A 23,000-nucleotide genomic window follows, 5' to 3' on the forward strand; every position below is an offset into this window, starting at 1 on the left:
TTGTAATAGACACATAGACTGCCACAGTCACAGTCTCAACATGTGGTAGAGACTCACAGTGTCCTCAAGTGTCTCAGAGTGACATAGTTATCAAGCGTCACAGACACATAGGAGGTTATAGAATGTCACAGTCTCACAGAGGAATACTGCCAAAGATTCTTGGATTCAAACAGCTTCATAGTGTCATAGTGTCGTGTCAGAGATTTTCACAGCACATTACAGTGTGATAGAAGATAACAGTGTCACACAGTATCATAAGTCACAGTGTCATAGTGTCACAGAGTGTCACAGAGCCTTCTAAGGTGTCCTTGGGATTCTTATACTGTCACAGAGAGCCACAGAGAACCATGGAGTGTCACTGAGCGTCCTCAAGAGTTATCAAGTGTTGCAGAGCAACCTAGAGCATCACAGAGTGATTTTCAGTGTCTTTGAAAGTTCAAGAATCATTGACTATCCTTGTGTCCTGGAGAGTCTTCGAGGGTAACAGAGGGCCAAAGAGGCCCACAGTGGCCCAAAGAGTGCCAAAGAGGTTCATTGACCAGTTAGAGCGAGTCCAGAGGAAGGCTACAAAGATGATCAGAGGGCTGGAGCACCTCTCCTATGGAGAAAGGCTGAGAGAGCTGGGGCTGTTCAGCCTGGAGAAGTTCTTATAAGAAGGAGGGTTCTTATAAAAAGATGAAAAGATAAAGAGATAAAAAGATGGAGAAGGACTCTCTACTCATGTAGATAATGATAGGACAAGGGGGAGTGGTTTTAAACTAGAAGAGGGGAGATTTAGACTAGAGGTTAGGAGGAAATTCTTCACTCAGAGGGTGGTGAGGCCCTGGCTCAGGCTGCCCAGAGAAGCTGTGGATGCCCCATCCCTGGAGGAGTTCAAGGCCAGGTTGGATGAGGCCCTGGGCAACCTGATCTAGCAGGTGGCATCCCTATGGCAACGGGTTGGAACTAGATGGGATTTGGGGTCCCTTCCAACCCAAACCATGCTGTGATTCTATGACTGAACATATTCTGAGAAATCAGCACTCAGGATGTAAATTCTCTATGACTGAATGGATGTAAATTCTCTATGACTGAACCATGCTGTGATTCTATGACTGAACTTGTACCCAGGTAAAAGACACGGGGGAAAGTGTTTTAATTGTTGTCTTTGTTTGTCACCATCCAAATCTGTTTTAATTGACAATAAATTTAAATCGGTTTTCCCCAGGTTAAGGCTGTGTTGTGTGTCAGGTTCACTGGCATTTATCTCCTTGTCTTTATCTTGACCTGCGATTTTTTTCACCTTGTGTTCTCCAAGTGTTTCTGAGGAGGGGGAGTGACAGGTTGACTGGGTGGGTTTCTGGCAGCTAGCCAAGGCCAACACACCATCTGTGTTATGAGTGCACGTTTGTGAGGCTACCATTGCTGGTAGGGCACCCAAGGAGTGCCTCCCTTAGCTCTCTGCAGGCTTTCTCCTCATCCTTCCCTCACAACACTGGGGTTTCATTAGCAATAGGAGCTGCTGTTGTGCAGCTGGGCCTGGCTGTTTCTGAGCTGGTCCATGCATCCTTGGAGCAGGTGGGACAGGTCACAGCAGCAGATACAGATGGGGAGGGGGGTGGTGAACATGCTCTCCTAAGTAACGTGATTTAAAAGAACCTCATGAGGTTTTAAGTTATGCACATTTCTCCATTTCTCCTAACTGGAGATTGTCCTTGTTTAAACCATTTAGAAAATCAGCCAAGCCATTTTCACTGTGCTCAGGGGAGAAGGAGGAGTTTCTCAGGCTGTTGTCTTCCAGCTCTTCTTCCTTCTCTGCCCCTGTGAGTCAGTGGGCACATAAGACCTGCTGCTGTCAGCATTTTTACAACTTTGGTTCTGGGTGAATGGCTCAGTCTCATGGTGACAGAATCACTCCAAATGTCCCCATACCACTCATGCCAGTTTTTATGTTTTCTAGATGTTTTCCCATTTTCAAACTCATGCTCGGGATGTTACATTAACACCTCAGATTTCCACTTTCTAGCCTTTTGTTCTACTCTCACATCTGTAACTCACTCTAGTTGGGCAGAATGCTACTGGTTTAGTGGAGCTTGAGACACCCAGAACTCTACTTGCATGCATTGTTTCCTGTGACCCCTTTGCCTCGTACTCTCACACCTTTTGGCAAAGAAACATCCCTATTGCATGGTGTCCTGTCTTTTTTTTTTTTTAAAACCATATGGCAGCCACCACTTTCACAGCTTTATGAAGTCCTTTCTGAGTTTTCCTATTTTTTAAGCTCATGTGGATTGTATTTTTCCATTACTCGATATGGCCATAGCTCATCAACTCAGGGTATTATTTGTTAAACAAGAACAGGGGTTCCCCGGGTTGTAACTCTCAGCATTATAGGTTGTGATTGTACAAGAAGGCAGTGTGTTGCCTACCAAATCATCAGCTGCAGTCTACATTGTTAGCAGTCACCACATCATCTGTACCAATCCTATGGGTGGGTTTGCTCATGGGTCAAAGGTAACATTCAGAAGATTGCAGCACTGGGGTTTATCTTAAAATGTTGTACTAATGATGGTCTAGTGCAAAGACTCACACCAGCGTGTTAATCTAGAGATGGAACAGACATTAAGACACACATCTGTGATAAGGCAGATGACATAAAAGGGGACTGAAAGCGTCCTCTGAAACTGTCATGATCATCTCTGGGTTTTCACCCCCCTTTCATATCATGAGCAAACCAACCAGCATGTATCTTTGCTTGCTGGGTGCCTTACCCCAGCCTCACACTGCCTCCAGAGAAAATTCTCCTTCCTCCTACCCTGATGGTTTGCTAATTTTCTGTCAGCCAGCACCTGCAGAGCTCTGTGCTGCAAACTCTGCCTTGGCTCATTGACTCAGCTCTGGGTCAGGCTGGCTGGCTAGGCCTGTTCTGGTCAGCCCTTTAGCCAGTCTCTCATGAGGAACATTATTCACTATTCAAGCAATGCCTAAAGGCATCAGACTATGTAAAGCCCATGCAGTTCCTCATGCACAAGTAGTTGCTTGCATCAAACACACAGATTTTCCTGAATTTTACTAGTGAAAGGGTTGCAGAAAGGCAAGGCAAGGATCTGCTTTCATGTCCAACATAAGGAGGTTGCCCTGTGGGACATGGGGAAGGCAGTGGCATTTTCAGAGACCTGTGAGAAGCTGAAGTTATTAGAAGCCAGGCCAGCACTGACCCCAGCGGAGTGCATAGGATAACGTCAGTGCGTGAATGAACAGGGCAGTCCTGTGCTCCCAGAGCTATGAGGATGATCTCAAATTGTTACTTACCATCATTTAAGAGTCACAAGGAATTAAGGGCGGTGTGGGGGAAAGGAGAACAGCAAAGTACTGCCTGCAAAAGAGGAGAGACCCTGGAAGTGGTTGAACCTTGAAGGCAATAATATTATGTGGGAGGCAGAAGGGAGAGAGAGTAGTAACAGCTCCAGGCTATCCTAAAGGGGAGCCACCCCAACAGTAACCTTTCTTCCCCTTTTAATACAGTCAAGTGCACTAAAATTATTCAAGACCTGCTGACACTGGCAGTGCTGTTTTACCTCTTCCATAGCTTTGTCTTCTGAAATCATACTTTCCCTGTCACTTGCAGCAGAGTCACAGCTGTGAAGGGAATCAGCACATCTCCAGGTGACTGTTCATGGTGGACACAGTGAGACAGCTGAGCTCCACTGCTCTACCCCACCAAGGGCTCCAGTCCACTGTGTTTAACCATGTCTGCTACTCCTTTACCAGTTCCCAGAGGGAAAAAACCTCACCTGAAACTACTCTGCTGTGGGGATGCTGAAGCAAGGCACAGCCCCCCTCACCTGCAGGAGTGCATCCCACAGGGAAATGGGTGGGAGAGGGCTTCAGCTTTGGCACCAGAGTTTAAAGACCTGAGTTTGATGCTTAACAAGGGGCAAGCTCCCATTGCTGCTCCAGCTGCAAGGAGCAGGGGGCAACTGTTCTCATCTATACTCTGCTGGGTGCAGTGCTTCAAGCTGGCTTCCCACAGTCTTTCTTCAGCATTTACCCACGTGTGTGAGCTCTTCTGAGTCTGTCCCTTACACTGGGACCTTCCCTGGACAGAAAATTCCCTTTAGGCAAAAGACATAAACAAAACAACTGTCAGCTGCAACTCAGGGAAACTCTTCTCTGCTAGGCAGTGCAAAGGAAGGAAAACACACTGAAATGCTAAATGCCCTTCAGTTCCTGCCTTTGGCTGGAAAATGGTTTTGACTGAGTACTCAGGGAGGTTTCCAGCACTGCTCAGCTTCCTTTAAAAGCACAGAGACCATGCAAATCCCTCCATATCCATTTTTTCCCCAGATGAGTAAACTCAGTCACAAGACACTTACCTAACACTGTCACAAACAGGTTAAAGATAACCATGTTTCCCACATCACTATCCCGTGCCCTGTCCTCCGGACCAAGCTTCTACCTTTGCCCTAGTCCACCAACCCAAGCCAGCAACTCTTCCCATAGCTTGGACTGACTAACCAGCTCCAAGGACTGGGCATACAACGCAGTAGCAAACATGGGGACCATGCATTCTTACTTGATAGGAGGGACAGATTAACATAGACAAATGAGATGGAAACAGAACATTCCTACAAGACACAACTTGGATTTATATTTATTTTATATATATATATATTTATATATGTACCTTTGTATAGGTTAAACTGGGTGGAATTTTATCATATACATTTTTTGGTATAATACATGAAAAACAGGAACGGGAACGTAGCAAATACAAATCATTACATTCCTTGAACAAACTCTTTGCCACACTGAGACTGAAAAATTGCATGCAATGCAGAGACATAGAGAAGGGAAATAAGTTCTATTAAAAAAAAAAAGCAAATACAATCTAGGTACAACTGTCAACAGAGGAGCAGCACTATATATAGCAAACCTGTATAAATTAAATTTCACTCCGACATCTACTATGACTTAAAGTGCAACAAAGCCTCATTTACCTACAGAAAACAGGAAAAATTACTCCCTCTCCCCATTCCAACCTATCCCTCAAAAAAAAACAAAAAAAAACCTAAAGAATATACATTATCCACAGTCCTATAGAGACGCCTACATCTACTCAGTAGCACCAAGAATCTGATATGGGTATAATTAAAATCAATTAAAACTCAGGAGCAACGGTAACATTTGTTTGCTGCTTTTGCAGACTTCCTGCCCTTTATTAGTGTCTGGGAGAAGGAGGCAGCTCTCCCTGTGCTGAAAGCGAAGGTGACAGTGTCCTCTTCAGTGTCCCAGGACACCTCTCTCCACCACTGGCCAAACCATTCTGGCAGTAGGCTAAAAACACGCACACACACACACAGTGAGAGCAGCAGGGGTTACGCCAAGGGGATGGGATGGGAAGCTGAGGCCCAATTTGTGTGCCTGGGTGTCTGTAGGTCTACACGCACACATGTGCATGCGCATGGAGGGAACGGAACTATCTACACGGAGGTGAAGGGTTCTGTGAGTCCAATACACGCCACGAGCCTCTTTGGTGAGAGGGTGAAAGGAAGGGGAGGGAGGGAGAGGAAGGGAGTCAGCACAGGTCCCCTCTTGCAAGCCCCTGGTTGTGCGGTTTCCCAAGGCCAGGGGCCTGCGTACCACAGTTCATCCATCTCCACATGCCACCTCTCGGCAGGCCTCAGTAGCCAAAGGTCTCCTGGGAAGCATAGACCATGTAGAGGAAGCCATCCTCATCCTTCTCCTGCTCGTAGATCTCTGAGATGGGGGTGGACACGCTCACCATGCTATGCTGGTTCACCAGCAGGAAGAAAGCCTGGGTGGGATTCAGCTGCAAGCGGCGCCTGGAGGGGCAAGGGCAGGAGGACCTGGGTCAACTCACTGTGAGAGCAAGTTCTGCCTCCCCCCACAACGCCGTTCACACAGGACTGGGCCAGCACAACCAGGACCTCCTCCCATATGCTCAGGACATGCTGCTGGTGAGCCATGCTGAGCTGCTAGGGGCTCTAAGTCCTCAGGAGTTGGGGCTCTGCAAAGCTCCTTTCCTCAAACACTGCTGCCTTGGGCAAAGCAGAGGGGACTCTTCCATCTGAGCTGAAGGATACGGGAAGGGAACTGGAGTCCCCCTTGTCAGCTCATGAAGTGTCCTGTGAGGGAGAGGTCATAGTCCTTCATCAGGTGCTGGGCATCCCTCACACAAACAACTGGTCCATACTACAACAAAACGTTGCTGTGTTTTTTCTGTCCTCCACCCTCACCCTCAGCAGCTGCCTTTGCCTCACCCTCGCCCCACCTCTCTGTGTTCACAGCATGTCAGTCAGGGCCACCCTACTCACCGGATTATTTTGACCAATTCACTCATGTTGACATGGTCTGGGACAAGGAACTTGGTCTTGTCCAGCACTGGCAGCTGTTTCTCCCCTTTATAGCGTTCAATGATGACCTGGAGAGAAAGTCAACAGCAGGGTTAGCCTCAGTTTACAGTGCCCCAAGCCATAGCCTCAAGGTCATACAAGTGGAGATGTTGAGGTAAGGCCCCACCTTGTTTCTCCCTGCAGAGAAACAAAAAAGGACACAAGCAGTGACCACCAGGTTGGCTGCAGACAGCTCTTCAGCAAAGAGTCATGCCCGAGCCTGTCTGCCAGAGCCAGATGGTGGAGAGCATCCAAGATAAGTGAACTAAAACATCAACTGCTCCGGCTGACTGAGAAACAGTACGCCCTAGTGGACTGATGCCTCCCCTAACATGCAGGAGATCTGTAATAGCAGCAAAGTGTATTTTAACATCACTTTCAGACTTAACCAAAAACTGAGCTAAGGGCCCAACTCCCCGTACACATGGCGGAGAGGACAGGGGGAGAGAAAGAGGAGCTTGCTCAACCTGATCAGTCCTGACCAGACAGCCTCTGCATAGCAGAAGACATTTTCCATCCTTTCTGTGCCATGAAGCTGAGCTGCTGCAGTTCAGCATCACTCTGCTTGTTTAGGAAAAGCTGTGGATATTCCCAAACAAGCAAAGTTTTTATAAATAACTGCAAAGTCACCCAAGGCATTCCTTCAGAAAGGCGGGGTTGGATTTTGCCAGTTCCATTCCTCATGGTAACAGTCAGACACACTGACTCCAAAATGTATCAGAACCCATGGCCACTTCTCCGGTGGCAGGGAGCTTCCATGGCACTTCAGCACAGTGCCACCAAGGGAACAGCCCAGCCTGTCCTCCTTGTCTTTCAAGAGATCTTGCTTGGCAAAGTTCTTACCACACCTACGCTCTGAAAAGACAAAACAAGGATTTCTATTCAGTTTTCCCACCAATAATTAATGAATTTCTTCTGTTAAGGAGTGTCTGCTGACAGCTACAATTGCTATTCTAAACCAACCTGGAAATGTACTATTTGTATACCAAGAAAGAAGGAGGTAGGTATTTATAGTAATTAATGATATTTCTTATAAAGCTCAATACATTCCCATTACAGTGACACTGACTCCCACATCTCTCCAGTCCCTAGCTATTTTCTCCACAGAAGGACACTTGTATACTAATCCGTTCATTGTCTTCTCCAAGTTGAGACTGAACATTATTTTTCACTACTGAACATTATTTTTCACTGTAAGGTAATTCCCGTGAATCATTTTCCCAGCTCCTTTCCAAAAAAAATAAATGGGAGACCAAAAACGCCTTTGGCAGCAGGGGCACAGAGCAGCTTGAGGAGATCATGCTGCCCAGAAGATGGCTCCATGGATCCAGAAGGAACAGGGAACACTGGGATTTGCCTTTGGGAACACTGCTTGATTTGCCTTTCTCTAAACCATTTGGTGACATGCTGGCTTCTGTCAGCAGCAGCAAGGCAGCTCCTGCTGCCTGACCACAAATAAAAGCACTGAGCACCTCTGGGGTCCCTGCAGACCCAGTCAGAAGTGCAGTGGAAGAACACCCAGATCCCTTCCCAGTGCAGAAGGTCTCCTGCCCACCCCATTCCCACTCCTACTCTCTCCCTCTGCAGCAGAGGCTGTCCTGGAGAAGGGTCCCCTCACCAGCGCTCATCTTGCTGGGAAGGAGAGCTGTTCCCAGACAGTCAGGAGAGTCCTCAACACCTACAAGACGGGAAGGAATCACAGGACAACACGCCATTTGTGTGGCTGCACCTCCATCAGGAGCAGCCCCGCATACGCAGCGCATGCAATGCCATATGCCCCATGCAGAGCTGTGGGGAACAGTGGGGCCAAGGACACGGATGCCAACTGGGACTTGCCTGTGGCCCTTCACTGCCCCTCAGCCCCTGCTGTGGCAGAAGGGATTGCAGAGGTGAAGCTAAACACAAGCAGAAGCAGCAAGGGAAAAGTCTGGAGTGAGAACAAGGTGGTGTTCCCAGACACCACCATCGAGCTACCACCCTGCAAGACAGAGAAAGCTGAGGGCACTGCAGCCTTTATTTACCACTGGCTACTGAGACTCGTTTCTCCCTTGGAGAAAGGAATCTCCAAGGGTGTTGGCCTGGAACAGATTGAAGCCCAGCTGGTAACAGTGCTGGAGAGAGGCGCCTTGCCAGTCACAGCAGCCAGCAGAAGGCAGGGGACTGCAGGACACTGCACTCAAGCCAAGCTCGGTCCCCCCAGGAGACAGCACTGAGAGGTGGCTCAGCTCCTTCCACAGCCTGCTCACCACTTGCAGAGCTTCCTCCTCTGGCCTAACAGGACACTCGCCTAGCACAGAGCCTGCACCCCAGGCAGTGCCCAGACAAGGGAGTGGTACAAGGCACTTTGGTGGGAGCTCTGCACCTAAACACTGCCTGAAGAGCCCATCCCCAAAGATCACACAAGGGAAACCCAGGAGCCAAAGAAACCGGACAACCAATGTATGAAGGGTCCCTCAATCCACCCATGTACTCACACTGGCCATGTGTCTCCTCTTTTTCCAGAGCAAAGGACCATGAAAAAACAGGTATTGCTCCCTTTTGCCATATAGGGTCCTGCTGAAAGAGTGATTTTATTTACTTACCTACCTCCTAACTTCCCTTACTCCCTGCAGGAGGGGAGACAAGCACAAACAAAGCTATCCTATTCTGTTTAATTTGAGTTTCACTTTCACAAATGAGTATTTTGGCTACAGGTAGATGAACAGTCTCAAGGGGCTGGACTCTTGCAACAGCCACAGACAGGGATGCAGCTCTGGCCACTGGGAGATACAGAGGCAACACCTGGAGCTCAGGATTTTAACAGGAGTGTGCACAAAGGGACAGCTACACAGCAACTGCTTGCACGCACACCTTCAGCTGTAGAGGGCCCGGTACACCTGGGCTGTGCCCCATTTCTCACTTGTGTCTAACAAAGACAGAGGTAGCTATCTCTAATTACCAGACAGTTCCATCGCACCAAGAAAAGCCTTTCAGTTAATCCAAGAATGGGCTGAGGAGGATGTCCCAGCTGTTAAAGCAACAGCTGCATCGTGCCTTGAGCAGACACAGGGTCTCTCATGTAGAACAGCTCCAAGAGTTTCTATTTCCAGAGCATGAGCTGCTATTTGGGTAATGGCTAAAGGAACAGGTGACCAATGGATAAGAAGTTCTTGTGTAGCTCTGGAGGTAACTGCACGATCAAATGTTAATATTACATCCCTGAAGCCACTGGGCTTGTATACAGAATGACCTCTCCCAAGCTGCTGCCCCAGCCCAGGGGTTCCTCAGCTTGGGACACCCCCTCTCGTGGTGGGAACCCTCTGCAGACATAAAGCGAGCTCGGCACAAGTGGGAAGGCTTAGTGCAGAGCCTGGGGAGACACGGTCCCACTGCAGCAGGGGCCTGGGCAGCATTCACAAACTCAATTCTTGTTGTGGGGCCCAGACTGAAGAGATGGAAGGGATTATGTTAGGGAATGGGACCAGATGTGACAACCTGACATAGGCAAGGCTGCTGTGGCTCCATGTCCCCAGGTCCAATCATCAGCAAGGCTAAGGATGTATTCCCAGGAGGCATGTGCACACACAGCAATGCATGTATGTAACACATACGGACCTCCATACACAGCCAGCCACACAGATCAACACTCCAGTGAATGCTACCATCATCAACAGCCTCCCCCTGTCCAGCTGAGCGGGGTGGAAGTCCCTCAGTGGGAATAGGTACAGTGTCCCCTCAGTCCCAAAGGCGCTCCGGCATTTACTCATATCGATGTCTGCTGGCCTTAGACACTGGAGCTGAGGGTCCCTGGCACAGCCCTGGCAGGAGCCCAGGGAAGGCTGTCCCTTCCTCTGAGTACATAACTCAAGTTTCCACCCACCGCTGTCCTGAGACAGGGTGTTATTTTGGGTCCCCTAACTGACACTGCATCTCTGTGTTCCTCTGTGAGTGTGCAGACGTGTTTGTTTGTTTAACCTTATAACCTGGCAGATATTTCTTTGCACAGCACAAACACAGCCTTGGCTTTCCCTCTGCAGCACCACTGCCCATGAGTCACCAGATCTCATTTAGCTGAGAATTAAAGTGCTCTGGGCTTGCTCCTGTTGCTACCCCCAGTGCAGGCTGGGTTGAACAGGATTGTTCCTCTTTGATTTTAGACCCTTCAACTCAACAGAGCTGGTTGGAAGCTTGCAGCTGCTCTTCAAAGGCCCAACTTCAATGGGCTCCAGAAGGAGAGTGCTGGAGCCAATAGCTGGTGAGGGCAATGGGCAGACATAAGCTCAGCCCATCCTTTAATGGGGCAGAAGATGGGTTTCTAAAGCATCTGCTGCAGGCTGTGGCTAGAGCTCCCAGCGAGGAGGCATGAAGCTGAGGCAGAGTCACCCCTCAGCTGCCTGCCAGCCTCAGCTGGAGGTTCCTTCCCAGCAGAACCAAGTGGAAGCAGCACCCCCCGACACACACCCACAGCCTCCTCAGTGGGAGCTGTGTGTTCCTGCAGTCAGCATTTCTTGCCATGGAAATGTAGTCAGCTTCAGGAAATGTGGAGACAGAAAGCTAGCCCCCGGCATAAGGTGGATAGGGAAACACAGGACAGCCCCCAGCTTCTGCCTACCTCTTTATGAGATGTGCCAGAAAATCTTAAGCACAGTGAGGCATCATCCTAGGATGTGATTTTCCTTCAAACACAAGCAGAAAACTCCTTCTTTCAGGTAGAGTTCAGGTTATCTACTCCTTTGTCTCTAGTGGGCTGAGACAAACACACCAAAAGTGCTCTTCCCAGGCAGTCCCCCACACCTGCACATGGCACAGCCCCTTCCTCACTCCCTCAGGAAGCACTCTCATGGGAGGAGGAGAGATTTGTCTTTCCCTGGGCACAAAGCCAAGCCACGCACTCTGCAAATCCTCCAGGCCCTCTGTCAAAGCAAAAGGGGACTCACCCAAAGGCCTGGAGTAGAAACTGGAGATGCAGGAAGAGGGCAGCAGCTGCAACACAGCTTGCTGCGAGTCCTGCCAGCAGGAAGGGTGTGACGTGAGCCCTCTCCATCTGGGCCATCTTCTCCCAGTCTCACAGAGCTGCAGGCTCAAACCCTTTTGCTTATTCCAATGCATAGGAAGCCCCAGCAACACAAGTGAAGTTACTTTAACAGTTAATTACGAGAAGAGCAAGAATCAGCACTTACTGGGATTTTGTTTGGATGCTGCTCTCGGATCTGCTGTACTTCTTTACAACGATCCGCTGGAAGGAGAAAAGTAAAACAAGGAAGTTAGGAACATCTGGCTGTGGTAATGCAAGTCAAAACGAAGCAACCACCCTACAAGCTACAAACTGACAGGAGGGACATGGCAAAAGAAATGCAAATTCTGTACTCTGGGCCAGTGCTTCATATTTTGCAGCAGTGAGATTGTCAGCGCAATCTCAGCTTCAGTGAGCAGACCTTTATGGCTTCTCACCACCCCAGTCGCCCCCCAAAGACAGGAAGTGCCACCCTGCCTGGTAAAACTGGCCAAAACATGTGGAAACAAAGTGACTGAAATAAGACTGTAAGGATTATAAAGCTGTATTCCTAAATCCACATGAGCAAACAGAGTTCGTAACCATCAGTGCCAGGCAGCAGCAGCGGCTTTAGGGTCTCAACTCTGGAAGCTCAGGCTCCTCGTGTCTCCTGGCTGCTTCCCCAGATGATTCTCCATCTGGGACTGGGTTTTAGCCATTTCCTTCTGCCTGCTGTGCACTTGCAAGCACTACTTGGCAGAGTGCCTCAGTCCTAAAGAGATATGCCTTGTCAAGTAGGACTCCTTCACCATCACAGATCTGCAGCTACAACAGCTCTTGGCCTGAGAGAAAGTATTTCTAGACCTGCTGTGGAAACAGGGAAACAAAGTTAAGCAAGGAGAAGGACCTACATGCTGTACAATTTTTTTCCTGCAGTTACTCCCAGCCATTCTAACACATCTTCCTCCAGAGTTCACACTCACTGACACATACAGCAGGCAGCACGTAAAAGCGTGCATACTTTTCGAGCTGACAGGAGAATTTCAATTCCCCTCTCCCCCACTGCTCTGCCAGGGGAACCTCCGCTTTCCACCCCAATTCAAAACTGGAGGATGGGGAAGCTGAGCAGGGTGCCAGCGGGCTGTGCGTCCTGCACAGGGACACGGCGGCCCTCGGCCTCCTCCTGGGACACTGCAGCCCTGGGAGGCACCGCGCAACCTGCAGAGACTTTGTCAGAAATGCACTGGGGAATCAGCGTCATGGATCGCAGTGTGTGAGCCAGGGGTGATGGCCGATAACTACGGGCTGCACAGACATGCAAACATCTTGTAGAAGATCTTGGTATCACAGGACCTGTCTTGGATCACCCTGCCCACAGCACCTGCCCCAAGCCTGGCTGCCTGCCTCAGGCAGCCCAAGTGCCTCCTGACCTGCCAGTGCTGAGGTAAGGGCAAGTACAGGTGACTGTATTGTATTTTCTCCCCGTAAGTTTTGAGCATTTCTCCTCTAACTACTCAATAAAACCTCGTTGCTTATAGATTTGGCTAGATACTACTTTGGGAACAGCCTGGAACTCTTCAGAGGCCACAAAATCACCATATCACAGAAGTTTTTGAGCATTATTTTTGCCTCCCCTGAGAGAAAAACATCCCTCTGCTAGGAACAGCTAGACCTTCCTTCTATAGGGCTTCATGGGTTAGCAAGACAGCAAGATTATTTGGACTGAATGAAAAATTTGGGCATACTCGTTTTGGCTTTCATGATTGGAGATGTGTTTCCTCATGCTTCCGTTTCACCCTATCCGATGATCCAGGGCATACAGAGTTATCCCATGAAGGAGCCAACTCTCCCGAGGTCTCAGTCACTGAGGAGTTACACAGAAATCAGCACGGGTGATGCTGGTACGACGGCACCCCATTGGGAGTGCAGGGCACCCAGAGGGAGCAGCCAGCCTGTGGCACAGGCCTGCCTCCCTGCAGAGCCCTGCTGCCACTGCTCGCTGCGCTCCACAGCACGTCCCAAAGCCTGCAAGCCCGCAGCAGGAGCGGACAGCACACTGGCACACATACTTAGACGACCTGACTGCTGTTGACTCAGATCTGCTGGGGACTAACATAGCCTGCAGAATGCTTTGTGTTTTTCCAGCTTCAGTACCCACGCTGTCCTGCATCTCTCTGCGTACTATAGAGATGTTGCCATGTGGATGAGCTTCCTCAAAGCCAGAAGGAATTCAGGGCATGAGCCATCAGCTCTGAAGTTCTCGCTAGTCAGAGCTACAGCTGCCTATTCACACCCTCCGAGACCTGCCACGCACCCAGGATCTGGTCCTTCTGCTCACAGGGGTTGGAGCTTTTGCAGCCTCTCTCATCCCAGAGGACCCTGCAGGACCCAGCAGATTGGCGTTAACACAATGCAACGGCAGAATGTGCTGCTTTGCTCCAGGGGCCGTCCGTTTCAGAGTCTACCTTCAGGAAAGCAGTTCAGGGCAACCCCACCTAAGCTGTCCAGGTGCCTGAAGATGCAGGCAGAAGTCTCCAGGACACACAAAGGTCTCCTAAGGAGCACATGCAGTCTCCTCTTAGTCTTAGTGCACCAATTACTTCCACGACTATCTCCTGCCCAAGTAGGGCTGGGAATCGGAAGAAGGCATCCTGCACCAAGCCCTGCACAACAGGGTCATTTCTATGTGCACAACAGAGGTGGATGTGGATCCTCTGCCTCAAGAAAGCATCCTCAACATCCTGCAGCAAAGAATAGCTGTATACTACTATCTTTAATTTAGCTCACATGTGGTCCAATTAAGTAAATCACAGGAATAAAGAGAAAACAGTAAGAAAGGACGGAGCACGGATCAGGAGCTTGCAGCGGCCGTTGACAGGGGACAGCCCAGCCCCAGGCCATGCAGGACACTGCCAGCAGGCAGCTTCCCTCGCAGCTTCCCTCCCCTTCTGCCAGCAGTGTCTGCAGTCACGCTTCACATGCTGCAGGTCCGATCTTACAAGCCTTGTTCTTCTCCTGAATTATAGTTGTGCTAGCTGAGGTTAAGACTTTCCCCTTTGCTGCAGCATCTGGCTACAGTCAAGCCTTGGCTGATAGGTGAACGAGAGCTGTTTACAGGACCCAGCCCATACCCTCATTTTTCCTCTGGTCTCTCCCTGCCACAAGGACAAGCCGAACACCTCCCCGCACTTTGGCAGCTCAGGGACTCCAGCCGGGGGGGGGGACGACGACAAAGGAAATAAGGCCAGTATTTCAAAAGGGCTGAGCAAAGGCGAATAACCTGCAGACACCCACCAGAGGGAGAAGCACTGCCTCTGCTCCCAGGTGCAGGTACCGTTCATCAGCCACGAGGGGAGCCAGGCTTCTACTGCCAGGATGCAAAAGCTCAAAATGGCAGTAAGATAAAAATCACGCTTTTTATTGGCTGTTCCTGAAAAAAAAAGTTCACTGCTAGGGCCTATTGAAAGACGAGAGTATTTTTGTAGCAGTGCATATGCCAGGAAAATCGCCCCTCTCTCCTCCAACTGCTGTTTCAGCTGTTAAGCACTAACAGCAAAGCTTGCAAATTGTCCCAAGCACAGGAATCTCTGCTGTTTTCTTGACTGAGGTCCTTCCCAAGCTGTTCTCCCAAAGATGTGGACATACAACATCTCCCATGGCAATACAGGATGAGATCATTATGCCAGTTACGGACAGCAGTGGAAAATTTTACGACTTTCAGAGCATGAACCTGTTTGCCAGAAGTGCCCAGAAACTCTGGCTACGGGACACGGGGCTCGGCTGTGCCGAACACCATGCAGACACAGGATGAAAGGACAGCCCTGGGTGCGCAAGAGCTTAATCAGACAAAAGATACAGATGGTGGAACATAAGGAGAACACATGGCAAATTCTCTAACAGTGCAGTTGCATAAGGGGCAGCATTTTTCAGGGGACAGCAGATGAACGCTGGTCAGGCACTGGTACTGCCCTGGGGCAGCAGACGGACTCGGTGACCAGCTCTGCTGCCTGTGACCAACAGCAACGCTGTGGCTTGCATTTGAAAACACCACCTGCACATGCTATCAACATACTGCAAGGTCAACAGCACCCAAGCTGAGCAGGAGCACTCAGGAAGCCCTGGGGCTGCCTCTGCCACCTGCGAGGTGCTCTGCCAGCCAGCGTGGGGCTGGATCTGCCTCATATCCGAAGCAGATGCAGAAAACCAACACGTTTCCCCAAGAAGCTGCTGTGCTCAGTCTCAGGGCAAAGCGTTGCTAGAGCATGGTCATCCCACCGAGAGATATTCTGCAAGGAGGAAGGAATTGGATAGTCTGAAATAAGGATGCATCTGGGATGAGCTGGCAACTGCCAAAGACACGGGCAAGTTATGCAGGTCATTCCAGATGAACGTCAATAAATATTTATGTAACATGCTGCCCTAAGGCCTGACACCTCTACCTACCAGGAAATACACCCCTGTTTATCTGCACAGCTCACACCACAGCTAACCTGCCCTGTCCCTGCCTGGTGCTGGAGAGCTCAGTCTCAGGCCCATGGCACTGCAGGAGGAGCAAGGGGAGACTCCCACGTCCAGGAATGGAGGATGAAGCTGGTAAGGCCAGCCCTGCCCGGGGAAGGCAGTCCTCGCTGCTGAGAAAGGGCCATTGTCCCAGGCCACGTGGGACAGCAGCATTACAGCAACTTGGCAATGATTGTGATCACTGTTCCTAGCTTTCTTCTTTTGTCTGCAAAGCTGGGGGCCTCTGGACAGGTGGGAGGACTCCGGACAAAACCCGCTGTTTTGAACTTACTGTCCAATACAAAGTGCGTCTCTGCGACATGGTGCAGGTAGAGGGTTATGCTCCGCTGTCACAGAAAGGTATCAGAGGTAGAGCTTACAAATAGATTAAACAGGAATCACACACCATTTTCTTAGTGGTTTCACAATGTGAGCATAATTTTGTGCCTACCTCCAGGGAGGAGCATTTGTACCTGACACATCTGTGGTAAGGGCTCAGCTCGTCGCCAAGCAAAGCCGCACAGCAGCTGCTAAGTAAACTCACGCCAAGAGACTTGATCCCCGGTCACACAGCTCTGTGTCCCCCTGCCGTGGAACACGCCAGGGGAGCGCCGGGCCTCCATCGTTCAGACAGGGCAATTCAGGGCTTCTCCTCTCTGCACCTGCCCGGGGACATCCCCAACGCAGCGGTGCAGGCGCTGTGTGCTCCAGCACACACAGCGAAACGAGGAGTGCCGGAGAAGTCTGGAGTCACATTGTCGTGACGTGATGGGGGCGTTATGAGGAAGATACAGCTCTGCTCCACACATGCTGACAGCCTCGTAGCAGGCCTGGCACAGGGGACCAGCGGAAGATGCTCCTGTGGGCTTGTGGAGCCCACCCTTGAGAAGCTACATGTGGGCCAAGAGAAGGGGCCCTGCTACACTGAACGGCACTGCAGGGGTTTGGGCCCTTGACCTCCCCTCTTCACTTACAGCCCAGGGGCAGCTGGAAGCATCAGCCTGGATGCCACAGAGAGGATGGATGTAGCGTACTCAGACAGGAGAAGAAATCACTGTCTTGTTACATCAGACCAGATGTTTTCTCTTCCCGTCAGATGAAGTTAACCAAGTAAAGGCTATTGTTTCTCAACAAGCTTTAGTGCACCCTTGCTACAAAATGGCACTGAGGAGCCAACAGCTCTGCTTCCAGGGACAGGGACTGTGTAAAAAGCACGAGAAACAGAGAAGGAGAAAGCAGATGTTGAAAGCTTCTCCTCTGAGCATGGGGGACAAACAAGTCATACCTTCTGTGCCATGTTTGGATTGTACACACGGTGTTTACATCAGTGCTCCACATAAAGAACTGGCTTTTTCGCTCAATGTTTAGTCACAGTTTCACTAGCCCTGGAAAAAGAACAAGTTCCTTTCTCATGAGCAGCCAGAAGGCTGTCCTCTGCAAGGGCTTCCCTCTGCCTTTTGTTTGTTCTCCACACCCCCGAGCCTCCAGGATAGCAGGAATGTACTCCCATTTCTCAGAACCACTCAGGACGCTTCAAGTTGCTCAAGCAAAGGACTGGCGCTCCCGACAACCACAAGGCAGAACACATCTGCGCATGTACAGAGAGACTTTGCAGAGGCCGGGTCATTGCTGTTTGCACACAAGCATGCCTGGACACGCAGAGATTTGCAGAGCCTATTTGGGGAGATTTTGCCAGGCAGGAGAGACTCAGATATACTCCTCTGTTTTCCCTCAAAGCCTATTCCCAAACTGCCTTCAAGACAAAAGGCATCAAACAATGCCCCAACCACAGTTAGTGGTGTGTACACACAGCAGGTCGGCTGCAGGTGGTGGCACAAGCAGGGGGATGGCCCGGGAGACCTCCCGCAGGGCTCTGGTGGCAGCGGTCCCCCCACAGCTGGCAGCGGAAGGCAGGCTGAGGCCGAGGACAATGACCAGGCCATGGCCACAGCTCAGCAGTGGCAGAGGCAAATTCACCGGTCCAGAACTCATTGGAACCTCTGCCCTTCTGGTTCGAGGGGTTATCTTCGGTTTTTGTAGTGAAGAAAGTATGAAGTAAGGACCGAGAGACACACAGGCCTTATTATTCCTGGCTGCCAGTTGGCAGCTTTCATTATATATATATAATATATATATATATATAAAATAAATATTTGCAGTCTGTACATCTCACTGGCATTTGTTTTCAACATGTTAACTCCTCTTGTACGAATATTTTTGTCAATGCTGTTAATCAACCCCACATCAAATCACGTCACAGAACATCCTCAGTGATTAATACAAGCAGGTAGAGGCCACCAGGCATCGAGGTGAAACAGCAAACTTCACTTCAAGGAGCCTCGTCTGTTAAAGCACAGCTGCGAGAGCGTGAACGCTCAAAGCACAGCGCATGGGGACAAGCTGACCCTGCAACCAACCTCAGAGCAAGACCAGGATGTTTTTCCAAGTGACCATTACACAAAACAGGTATGACAAGCACAGGATGGCGCGTGGCAGAGACAGTTTGTCCACTGGTGGTCTTTCAACTGATACAAGCTTGGCCAGCTTATACTAGGTGAGTCCCCAGAGAAGGCAATGCTTTATTTTTCCCTGGAGCCAAGCAGAGAGGGAATTCAGTTCTACGCGCTACTCTCATTTATTGCTGCCTTTTCTGTAAAGAGAAGTGCGTTCCCAGACCTGAAGGCAAGTCTCCCAGGGAACTGAATCCAGGATGGGAATATTCAGCGTGTAGAGGCTGAGGTCAAACCTCAGTCTGTCACCTTGCCAGGGGCTCCAGGACACACACGTACGTGTCTCCTTGCAAAGCGCCTCAATTTCAACAGGACGCCAGGGCATGAGGCTGGCTCGCTACGAGACCTGAGCTCAGCTGACCGGCAGGTGAGGTGGAAGGTCCACGTCCATACTCACACCAGTTACACACCGCAGCGAAAACAAAGCCTGAAGCTTGCTGGCAGTCTCGGAACAGCAGGGCAGCCGCTGCAGAACAATCCCTCTGAGAGCAGTGGGAGGCATCATTGCCACCTAACCCGCCGGAGGACTCACGCTCCTCACAGGATGTGCGATAGTGTCATCGGGCAGCGGCACATGCGGCTGCAGCCAGGACACCCTATTCCTTTGCTACAGACCACAGCTTTATTCTGGAAACTGTTTTAGACTCCTGCAATGGGCCTGACTAAGCAGAACACAGCAGTCTCAGCATCCCCAGAAAGGATTAGCGTGGGGGAGCTGAGGGTCACCACCAGATTTTACCCCCATGCATCTAGACCAAAGATGCCCTGCCGCAGATGTGCCAAGGGCTGGAGCAGCTCACGGCACCTCACTCTCTCACTGTGCTTCGGATCACAGGGGAAGCCAGCCTCTGTGCCCTCAGCATGCCTCGTCTCCAACCTTTGGTGTTTCTCATCCAGTTCCTTTTTCAAGTCCTCAACCACAATGAGCAGGAATCCGGAAAATTTATTCAGAATAGACACAAGACAAAGCAGATGAACAAACAGAAGAAACTCAATGGAAAAACAAATCTCGACATCAGAACTACAAGGGTAAAATGGGTACTGAGAAAAGCAGAATCTTCACTAAGAGGTGGTAGACCAAGACCTAAGCAAGCCACTTGCTGTGAAAGCAAGCAAACCAGAGCCTGGGCAGCTTTGGTAAACAGCCATATTCCTGACTCTTCCTTTTCTGTTTTTTTGGAACTGTTCCACTTCTCTTAAGTTTTGAAGCCTTAAAAATTAAGCCATTCTGAGGGTACAGTGTCCCTGGAAATATTTTCCATCAGCCCTTTCCAACTGCATTGTAAACAATCACTTCCTGCTCCTGTTGTGTAATGATTTGAAGATGAAAACAAGCTGTATTTACTTTCTCCAACCGAGCAATTCCAGCCCTAACCCAAAGCAACTGCGTGGGCTGCCAGGCCTCCTCCTCCTTCCCCTCCTCCTGGCCGAGCTCTGCAAAGCAGTCAGCTGAGGGAGCAAAAGGGCAGAGGAAAGTACACAGAAACAAGCGGCACAGGCAGTTGCCAGTACCAAACTCCCTCACCCCCCTCTTTCCCTCCCGGGCTATTTTAATCCTGCTTTCTTTTAACTGCTCTGAGCCTTGGATTTTGTTTTCCTTCGGGTTTGTGCAAAGTCTGAGCAATGTGGAAAGGCACAAGCCAGACTCCTCCTGACTGTAGTAAGCTGATTCTCACCAGTTTGGCAAAAGGTAGTTACTAAGGGTTTGATTTAGGACTTTATTGCTTTTAACAAATAGCTTAGGAGAGTAGAGAATAAGACAGCAGTGAGCAAAGCAAGCATCCCCCGGGCACCCAGACCTGATTTTTGTTGGTGCACGTTTACTTGGATGGGTCGCTGCAGCCTGAGGAGGCTGTGTAAGTGTTCAAGGCTGGAAGGGTTGTGACAATAAATTGCCAAACAGTTACAGTTTCCAAGAGAGCAGTGAGGGGCTGGCTCAGCACTTTGGGAGGAAAAAGCTCCAGTTTTCAAGCCTCGCATAGGAAACATGCCCTAACCAGCGCCTGGCCAGCACCTGACACCCAAGCTCCTGTTTGGCACCAGTAGCCCTCGTTCGGGCATCACCTGGTGGTAACGCCCAGCCGATCCCTCCCTGCTCGGGACGTAACCGCCAGAAACGCGCGTTCCCCAGCGTCAGCTGGCAGAGGTCAGGAGAAGCAGCAGCTGGCGTTCCGCCCGGTTTCGCCATCGGTTCGGCGACCAGGCCCGGCGCCTTCCACGGCAGCCGCCGCCTGCCCCTGCACAACGCCGCGCGCTTGAGCCAACGGCGCCCGGGAGGCGAGGGAGGAACCTGCGGGGCTCGGAGCTCCGGGGGGCGCAGCGGGGCCCGCAGCAGGAGCTGCCCCCGCGCCGGCTGGCCGGGCCGAAAAGCGGCTCCCCGGGGGGCAGCGGGGCGCGGTGCGGCGCGGGTCCCCCCTTCCCTTCCCCACCCTTCCCCTCCCCAGGTCCCGGAGCCCCAGGCCAGCTCCCCCCGCCCTGCTCGCTCCCCGGGGCCAGCCCGGAGATGCCCGGTGGCCGCGGGTCCCCTGAGCTCAGCCCCAGCCCCTGTCCCGCTCCCCAGGCGGCCGCCTCCCACCACGCGTGACCGGGCACCGCGGCCGGCCGCCCCCCGCGGAGCCGTCCCCGCGGCTCGGGGCCCGGGCGGGGCTCACCGAAGGCGCGGCGCTGCTTGAAGGGCCGCTCCGAGGGCATGGCGGGGCCGGGCCGGAGCGCGGCTGCCGGCGGCGGCTCCGTGCGGCGGGGGCTGCGGCGGAGCGCGGCGGTGACGTCACCGCGGGGCGGGGCGGGGCCTCCGCGCCCCCGGGGGCCGGGGCCTGCCGCGAGCACACGAGAGGCGGCAGGAAACGGAGCGAGGGCGTTCGCCGGGGGAGCGGCGCCTCAGGCGCCTCCCAAACGCACGCGGCAACGCCGGCTGTGCTCCGCCCCGAGCGTTTCATTGTCTGCGGTAGGAGACGCGGGCGGACGCCGAAGAGTAAGGGAGGGAGCACGCCCTCCGTTGAAAAAAAAAAAAAAAAGACACAAAAGCACGGTTTTTTTAATTTTAGTTTTTTAATGCTGAACGCTGTCACCTATTTAGACAAAAATATTTAACTAAAACCTAACGAAGTATTTCCTCCTTGCAGGGTTTACCCAACAAAGGAAACAAATTACTTACAGGGCTAAGACAATGGGTACGTCCTGCTCACACAAAAGTAATTGGATCTTAATGAACAAATGTAAAGTCTTCAGTTTCACTGCTGTAAGTAAGATACAGGTAAAGACGTTCATTTCCAAAACACACCTCATCTAACCAAAAATATATAAGCAGAAGTAGCGATGTTGACTTAGGGCAAGCTGATTAACTTTACAGACTGCGTGCTCAGGTGAAGGATTTATTACTGTTGTTATAAAGTGCGAACCCCTTCTTGAAGGCACGAGGAACACTTTCTGTTTTAGTGATTCGATCTCTGATTTTATCCATGCAGACCAGGTTACAGGACTGGGGCCATAATTCCACAAAACATTATTTGTACACCTTGAATGGGAGAAGACACTGATGCACGGAAGCTCTGGAGCTTCTCAGCGTGTTATTGCACTTACATAAATGGGACATGGTTGAAGGAGGGTTTTTATTTCCTCCAGCCTCAGCTTTCCTGAAAAATCTTGCACACAACTTGTCTGAAGATCCACAGAAGATTAATTTCTGCAAGTCTAGCTTTTGTGGTCCTAAAGTGTTACCACCTCCATTCCTCTAGTAGAGGCCTCAAGTGCTGCTCTTCATAGCCCAGAGCCATACCTCAAGCTTCCCAAACTTCTTTTCATTGACTTGTTAATGCATTAGTTGTTTATTTTTCTTCGCAGCAAAGTGCTGCAGCAGGTGCTTCCTCTGCCTTCAGATAGGGACCCATGAAAACTCACTTCTCAAAGACAGCAAATTAGGCCAGTCTCCAACCATAACACAAAGCAGCTCAAAGGCACAGAGCACAAAAGTTATTCAAGCCCTCCTCTGAATCACCACTTCTGGCTAGGAAAAAAAGACTAGAACTGCTTATTCTTCTGTTCTTCCTCAATTTGCTGTTGTCAGTACTTTTACCATACGAATGACTAGGCCCAGACTCAGCAAATACAGGACAAGCAAAACATCACACAATCTCCTTCTTTGACCTCATTAAGGTAACTTAGGAAAAGCGAAGTCCACCTCTAACTTGCATGCAGAGGAACTGCTTCCAGCCAGACTGTTTTGCCTTTGATGCTCCTGATCCAAGTAAGACACTTTTTCTCCATAATAACTATCTAAATGGGGGTAGTTGCTGTTCAGCTTGATCCACAACCTCTCATTTAAAAAAATGAAATAGAATGAGTGAACTTGGAATGCTAGGTGGCACTAGCAGGGCATTAGCAACGCCCTGCCCTCACCAGTTGGATATGACACACCTCCAGAGAGTCCAAAACGAGCTTCAAGACTTTTTACTCAAGTCCCTGAGTGTATTTTAGTCAGATTGCTACCAGTCCTTGGAGAGAAAAAAAAAAAAAATCAGCATATGGCAGGAACTCCCTAATTTCACCAGAAGTTTATTATCTCAATACAATGCAGAAAGTGCGCATCTTTGTTTTGTAATAGGGTTATTTATTACAGATTGTTAA

At 50.5% G+C, this 23,000-nt stretch overlaps 1 protein-coding gene across 1 annotated transcript; it reads right to left on the minus strand.

The window, feature by feature from the left end:
• Positions 1–4,608: 4,608 nt before the first annotated feature.
• MAP1LC3A (microtubule associated protein 1 light chain 3 alpha) lies at positions 4,609–21,188 on the minus strand. The gene is made up of 4 exons (XM_048048972.2): positions 21,029–21,188; positions 11,555–11,610; positions 6,318–6,424; positions 4,609–5,825 (listed from the first exon to the last, which is right to left on the minus strand). The coding sequence occupies exons 1-4, from the start codon at positions 21,066–21,068 to the stop codon at positions 5,663–5,665; spliced, it is 366 nt and encodes a 121-aa protein (XP_047904929.1). The 5' UTR covers positions 21,069–21,188; the 3' UTR covers positions 4,609–5,662.
• Positions 21,189–23,000: the final 1,812 nt, after the last annotated feature.

This window comes from Anser cygnoides, chromosome 16, assembly GCF_040182565.1.
Source record: "Anser cygnoides isolate HZ-2024a breed goose chromosome 16, Taihu_goose_T2T_genome, whole genome shotgun sequence".
Lineage (NCBI taxonomy): Eukaryota > Metazoa > Chordata > Aves > Anseriformes > Anatidae > Anser > Anser cygnoides.

Coding starts and splice junctions, on each gene's coding strand:
- MAP1LC3A (XM_048048972.2), bottom strand. CDS start 21,068: ATGCCCTCGGAGCGGCCCTTCAAGCAGCGCCGCGCCTTCG. Junction 11,611..21,028: donor CAAGCAGCGCCGCGCCTTCG/GTGAGCCCCGCC, acceptor TTCTCCTTCCAG/CGGATCGTTGTAAAGAAGTA. Junction 6,425..11,554: donor AGCATCCAAACAAAATCCCA/GTAAGTGCTGAT, acceptor CTTTCTCTCCAG/GTCATCATTGAACGCTATAA.